At 38.6% G+C, this 7473-nt stretch overlaps 1 protein-coding gene across 1 annotated transcript; it reads right to left on the bottom strand.

The window, feature by feature from the left end:
- Positions 1-273: 273 nt before the first annotated feature.
- LOC113052912 (SLIT and NTRK-like protein 5) lies at positions 274-2871 on the bottom strand. The gene has a single exon (XM_026217388.1). It carries the CDS (start codon positions 2836-2838, stop codon positions 283-285), a length of 2556 nt encoding a protein of 851 aa, XP_026073173.1. The 5' UTR covers positions 2839-2871; the 3' UTR covers positions 274-282.
- Between the last annotated feature and the right edge of the window lie 4602 nt (positions 2872-7473).

Here is a 7473-nt window from a genome sequence, read left to right as displayed (position 1 = left end):
ATAATGTCTTGGCATTATCCATTTTTTAACAGTGCAATGCCAAATAAAATAAAATATATTTTTTTTAAATAATAGTAATAAATATGCCTTCATTTTCTCTATGCAATAAATAAATAAAATACACATTTATGAATATAAAATATTTAATAAAAAAAAATATATTTATTTAGAATTTTGAGCTGCAGTCATATTGTAGTGAGATTCACCCTAAAATCTCTAAGATAAAATGTTCTCCCGAACTAAAAAAAAACAAAAAAACTAAAAATATGAAAAATGCATGTTTCAGAACTGTGTCAAGGTCGTCCTTTTCTCATGAACCTCTAAATAGTCCGGTTCGAAATGCAGCTTGGCTTTCAGTTCCCAGTATTCGCTTCTGCTAGGCTCTATGTAGATGGTGTTTGGCGTCGAGCAATAAAACCTGGTCTGCTGTACCCTTCCTGGATTCAAGTATTGATGTCTCACATCAAAGTCTGGCGTGCAGTGAGCTAATGCATGTGTGCCATGCTTACATGCTACATTACCCCTGTAAGGGGCCTGCTGGTCCCTAGCCAAGATATCTCGGTAAAAGTAGTTGTCGTCCAAGAGAGGAGAGTGTCTATTGAGCGCGTCTGGAGTGCCAGCGCTGAACTCGGAGCTAATCGCATTGCTCCCGACGTCTCCATCCGAGTTGGATGCCAGAACTTTATTGAGTTCTTCAAAGTCTCTGTAACTCTCAATCACGCTTCCCTCACTACAGAGGCCATTTTTCGTACAACCGTCTCGTGCGGATGGGATGTACTCGTAGACGTTACCCGCCGACGATCTAGACTTCGCTCCATCGGTGTAGATTGCATTGAAAGAGCTCGCATTGGCGGTAACCGAAGCCAGGCGTTCAGACTTTTTACGCCGCTTCATTATGACCGCAAACAACCCAGCGGCGACGAACACGGATAATATAAAAAGTAGCAGCAAGGCGAGTATAAGAACGGAAAGGGGGACCGCGGGATACTGCGTATCATAATCCAAAGCTGTTTCTAAAGTGATGGTGCTACCAGGAAAGGATTCCTCCGAAGGCGGCACGACGGAAGATTGCACATTTGAGCTTTCCGGGCAAAGATGAGACGCGTGAACGAACCGCAAATCCTCTCCTGAGAGACTCAACGGAGATTCGCAAACGACGCTGTTCACAACAGTACCAGTGCTTAGCTGCTCCAACCAGTTTTTCATCTCCACCGCGAGGCACGAGCAATCCCAAGGGTTCTCGAAGAGATCAATCTGCACCAGCGACAAAAGGTCTTCGAGGACGCCGCCGACCGGAAGAGTTCGTAAGTTGTTGCCGCGCAGATTCAATCGAGCTAGTCTTAATCCGTCAAAGACGCCCAGTGGAAGAGTCGTGAGGAGGTTGTTGTTGAGAAACAGTAATTGAAGATTGGGAACCTGCTGGAATACGCCAACCTCGATCTCTCGGATAGCGTTATACTCCAAATACAAAAACTGCAAGCTTTGTAAACCATAGAACATATCCTCAGTGAGCCGCTCGATTAAGTTGCCGTTTAAGTAAAGCCTTCTTAAGTGTATAAGCTGGCCGAATGTCTTATCGTGAATGATGGCTATTCGGTTGTTGCCTAAATGGAGCAAATCCAATCCGGTTGCACCACTGAAGTCAGAACTGCTCAGCGAAGAGATGTAGTTTCCGGTTAGATACATCTTTTTGGGATTGTACGGCTTGAGATCCGAGATGCTTTCGATTTTCCGCTCTTGGCAGTTGACGTTCAACCCGAGGTCTGAGATTTGGAGATTGCATGTGCATGAGTTGGGACAGTCTAGAGTAACCGGAGATTTGGTTTGGTAGGCCAACATCGGCCCGTAATTCGGCGGCTTGCTCGAAGACGAGCGCGAAGTGGGTTTAACGCGAAGTTTTCCCGACAAGCGGCTGCTTTTTGTGGCACGCAGGATGATCGAGGACGCAAATCCCGCTGAATTAAACGCAGCTGACGTGGTTTTGTAGAGTATCTCGCTGCTGAGAGCCGGTTCTGCGCGCATTTCGTGTTCTCCGATGGGACACAGCTCTTGCTTTGAGATTTCGTCGAGGTCTCGTCCGTGCAATCGGAAGGGAGTCTCGCAAACCACATCTCCGACTAAAGCCGTGTAGGATATGCTTTCAAGCCAGGCTTTTAGCGCAATTAATTCGCAAGAACAATCCCACGGGTTTTCTTCAAGCTGTAACTCCACAATGTGACTCAAGTGCTCCAGAAGGCCGATATTGGGAAGCACTTTGAGTTGATTGCCTCTCAGGTCGAGATGAGTTAAAGAAACATACTGAAAGATGTTGTGTGGAAGAGCGGATAGCAAATTGTCATTGAGAATGATCACTTCTAAGTGACGTAAATCGCTCAGGGCTTTCGTTTCAACGTGGCTTATATAATTATAATCAATCTGTAGGTACTCCAAGCTTTCGAGTCCGAGGAACGTGTCGTCCTTTAATACCTCGAGTTTGTTATTGTTTAGATGCAGTCGCTTTAATCCCTGGAGTCCGTTAAATGCACCGCCTTCGATTTCTGATATATCGTTGTTTCCCAGGTGTAAAATGGTGAGTCCTTCATAATGAACGAAATCGTTGAGCGAGACTTTCTTTAACAGATTCCCTGTGAGCAGAAGATGATATGCAGTGAAGTGTAAAGGCGTTAACTCGGACAGATTGTTAATTCCTCTGTTTTCACAGCTGGCTGTAAAAATCCCCTCTCTTTCTTCGCAGAGACACAGGCTTCTACATATATCCCCGTAATTGTTGAACATCTCAATTAAGGTGAAAAATGTGGCGGAGGACAATATGGCCAATATCCACATATGCATGTTCATGACGATGGATGGTGGTTGAGTAGAGTTGTGTGCTTTCACCTGAAAGAGAAAAATGCAACATTAATTTATGAACAATATCAATCCAGCATATATAACCAATGCTAAATGCAAATAAGTAAATGCAACTCGTTATAGAAGCATGCATAATATGAAGAAATACTTGCTAAATTATTGCCAATCAAATTGGACACATGCACTGCAAAAGTGACTTCATTTTGACACATTTTCACAAAAACAAGACTTAATATCTTAAGTCTTTTTGCTTCTCACAGATATTTTTACTGGAAAACAAGACATAAATACCAAGTAGGTAACACAGGTTGTGTGATATGACTACAGAAAACTAACGGAAATATTTCGAAACCAATTAGCTTATGTCATTTTAAGAATTGTTGCATATTTTTCGGTCTCATATCTCACATCTCATATTGTGGAAGATTCACAGTGGATCCAAATATAACTGTAAGCTGACTGCTGCCAGCTGTACATACAGTATACTAAAGCCAAAACAAGCGATATGCATGATGACATCTGTGCAACATGAGACAAAAGCCACTGCTTCAATGCTACTGTTCTGACTATCAGATGTTATAATGGGAGTAGACAGTCTGCTTGTATTTCACTGAATAGGAAGAAATTGCATCGCTCAGTATGGTGGCTTTAGTCCCCGAATTACAGGTAAAGAAGTCAGTGATTCACATTGACTATTTACACTTGAATGTGCACATTGTGAAATAATGGTGCATTCAAGTCATGTCAGAAAGATTATATTGATGAGTTAAATTCATGGCATCACAATGTCGTAATTACATGAGAAACTCTGGATTTTCTGATTTGATGCAGTTGATGCAGTGGATGCAGTAATAATAAAAAAGAATGAATAAATAAATAAATCGATAAATAAAATAAATAAAACGAGATATGTTGCATGCACAAAATATGACAGCATTGTACAATTTCATTTGCAGTTGCATCATTTTATCTATGCCGAAGTAAAACACCTTGCTGTGTTTTTGTTTAAAAAAAAACAAAATCACCATCTTGCTCAAAACAGAGTAATTTCAACGCACGTGACGTCGCTCGTGATTACGACTTCGCGTTAAAACAGAGGACGCCACTTTAGTTATTTAGTCCAGAATAATCAACTTAACATTATGTCATATTACCAATAGCATATAAATCAATAACGCTGCAGTGTTCATTGCTAATCCAATAACAACTGACTAGTTTTCTTAGCTGTAAACTATTTTAGAAGTGAAATAAGATTTAATGTCCATATCTATTTATTTGGCAAGTATATACAGCCAGCGGGTCAAAATAAACCACTTTATGGTGGGGTTTTATGTTGTGATAATGAACGAACGACTGCAGTGTGGCTTCCTTGAATTGTAGAGACTCACTTGCTTATGAATTTCAGCTTCATATTATCCTGTACGAGGGTTATTCATGTCTTACGGGATTCTTTCGCTCTCTGTGATCTCTAATAGCGCAGAGTTGGACAATAACTTCTCCATATCCCCGCTTATTGCAGTCGATCGATGTCAAATCAGTAAAGACTATTCCCAAACAGTCAATGCAAATGTAGTTGATCTTACCGGCGTTCACCGCAGAGGAAACCGCGCATCTCATCTGGAATGATGTCTCTCTCTCTCTCTCTCTCTCTCTCTCTCTCTCTCTCTCTCTCTCTCTCTCCGTTATGTTGCTGTATTTACATTTTATTTGGAGCTCCTCTTGGTTTCCGGATCCCATACAGTGATGCTCGTCAGGCAACCATTCCTCTGACAAACAGGACGAGGACCCGAGGTTGGCAAGAGTTACATCCCTCAGATGGGAGGGGAGGAACAAAACACTGGCACATGATGATGATGATGATGAATGAAATACAACGAATCGCATTTATCAAACCAAACACTGTGTTTGAGAGAGAGATGACCACTGCAGTGGCCTTAAATGGATGTCATTAGGGACTTCATGTAAAAACGTTTCAGTGCTTTATTAAAGGACATACTCTTGGTTGATGTAAGTTCAAATTAACTTCAGCTTTAAAGCTGCGGTAGGTAACTTTTGACGCTCTAGCGGTTAATAAACAGAACTGCTTGCGTCTTGCGGAAGAACATCGTAGCCGGAACTACTTCTCTCTGTTTATGTCTATGAAGAATCACAAAGGTACTGGGTTACTCCGCCGCGGTACCCCCGAAGCAATCTAAAATAGTCCGAATATAAACACTTATTATAGGTGCACACTAGTGATTCAGGACAGGCTAAAAACACGGTTTGGAAAATGGATTCATGGTGTACTCGCTTATTATATACATTTTTCTACATTTTGAACACAAACAAAGTTACGGACCGCAGCTCTGATTGGTTGTTTCTTACCGGGAGCGGATGACTTTCTGCAAATGGCAATAGGACACTGGGAGGAGCCAGAGGAGCTTGATTTTTTCACAGATTATCTGTCTCATATTCTACTGTCAGGACATAATGACAGGTTTAACAAATACATTTTTACAAAAGTTACCTACTTCAGCTTTAAAGGAACAGTTCACCCAAAAATGAACATTTGCTGAAAATGTATATACCCTCAGGCATGTACAAGATGCAGATGAGTTTGTTTCTTCATCAGATTTGGAGGACTGTAGCATTGCATCACTTGCTCACCAATGCAACAAATGCATTATTAAAAGTTTTAACTTTAAACACTCTAAAATTTCCATAATTCATAATAACACTTCCTCCAGTGGAAAAAGTGTTCTGGTCTGAATCAGGAGAAAAATCTGCACAGATCAAGCACTGCTCAAACAGCTCAAAATAAATATGTGTTTATATATAATCTTCTGCAGATGTGAACTGATGGACTGGAGTGCTGTGGATTATTGTGATGTTTTATATCGGCTCTTATTCTGACGGCACCCATTCACTGCAGAGCATCCATTGATGACACACTGATGCGATGCTACATTTCTCCAAACCTGATGAAGACAAACTCTTCTAGATCTCGAATGGCCTGAGGATGAGTAGATGCTACACTGATTTCTAGTTACACATTGTGCTCTGATGCATCATTAACTCAATCACGTCCAGAAGAATGGTCATTGTGTGATCCATAATAAAACTTATCTGATGCATCTGTAATTAAAAAACTTTTATTTTTATTTTCCATCACGCAGCTAATACAGAAACTGTTTCATATTCATATCACACATTGGTATCATTGTGCACAGCATGTAATATGCCGTTTCCCTGCGTGGGGTTATGATTTGACTAGATGCAGACTGGAGTCTCTATGAAGCTTTCTCACAGTGGTTGACTGATAGGGATTTATTTTAATGGTTATGGTGATATCTAGAAGCACTAGTTCAGTTTGTTTTTATGTGCTTTTCAGTGGCGGGTTTATCTGAAATAAATTAAAGTGCAATGATATACCGCCATGAAAAAAAAGTAATAGTGTAGCTGTCTCCAAAAAAATGTTTGCACAGAAAAACAAAAAAATAGCAGTAAATATGTAGAGATTTTGTGACACTGAAGACTTAAGTATTGTAATTGCCGCTGAAAATCAGTTTTACAATACAGGAATAAATTAAATTTCACAATATATTCACATAGAACACAGTTCTTTTACATTATAATAATATTCCACAATTTCTACTGTCTTTTTTATCAAATAAGTCCAGCCAAAAACTTTTAAATTAATATAAATCGTAATTATTCCAAAATTATGACCAGCATAGTCTAAGCTATGATTTTTATTATTATTATTATTTTTTAAACTAAGCAGAATATACAGTACATTTACTTGCTAAAACGTGCTTTAAAATACCTCATTAACTTTCTTTCAAATATTTTACGTGCAGAATTGTTCCAATTCATAAGAATAAAGAATTTTAGTAATGGATTTAATGCTGATATCTTGCTGCTGATTGCAATACAATAACATAAATAATGGCAAATGAGCTTTCTAAACAATTGCCAAAATGAAATGAACACTTAGACAATATGTACTCAAGCTTCATTAAAAATGTTGGCTGTTGTGAGATTTTGGATCTGATTCAAAGAAAAAATAACACTTTTATCAATCGGCCAAGTCAGCGTTATTACTGGCGTCGATTATAATCCCCAAAGCCAAAAACTGGCTGGTGTGAGTGATCTTACTGCCTTTTACTGCAAAAAAAAGTTTGTTATAGATGGAAGAATATATTATATTATGCTCTAAAGTCTGTTTGATTTCATATAAATAATAATGACTTAAAAATGCATTTATTAAAATAGCTTAGATTCGTTTCATTGAGAAAACACTACATTTATTCAGTTGAAAATATGACCAGCTGAGGAACATGCGATATTTAAATAATTAAAATTAATGAGAATGAAACAAATTGGACTTATTGATGATAAATACACAAAGCAGTGTATTTTAAAACACATTTTGTTTATTAAAAGTACTATTACAGTAATCTGACCTGTTTCATTTATGCACGAATGACAAATATGCATCGCATTAAGATTTTTCTTTTGTTAAAACCTGTGTTATTATCATTGATATACTAGTTTTTATATTTTGCATGAGATTGCAAAAAAATTACTAATATGAGATCTTTTTTCCGTATTATAACAAATAAAATGTATATTATAAGAGCA

This window comes from Carassius auratus, chromosome 34 (assembly GCF_003368295.1).
Source record: "Carassius auratus strain Wakin chromosome 34, ASM336829v1, whole genome shotgun sequence".
NCBI classification, from domain to species: Eukaryota; Metazoa; Chordata; class Actinopteri; order Cypriniformes; family Cyprinidae; genus Carassius; species Carassius auratus.
Note: the sequence above shows the minus strand (reverse complement) of the source record. Positions and strands in the feature narration are given on the sequence as shown.

Coding starts and splice junctions, on each gene's coding strand:
- LOC113052912 (XM_026217388.1), bottom strand. CDS start 2,838: ATGAACATGCATATGTGGATATTGGCCATATTGTCCTCCGCCACATTT.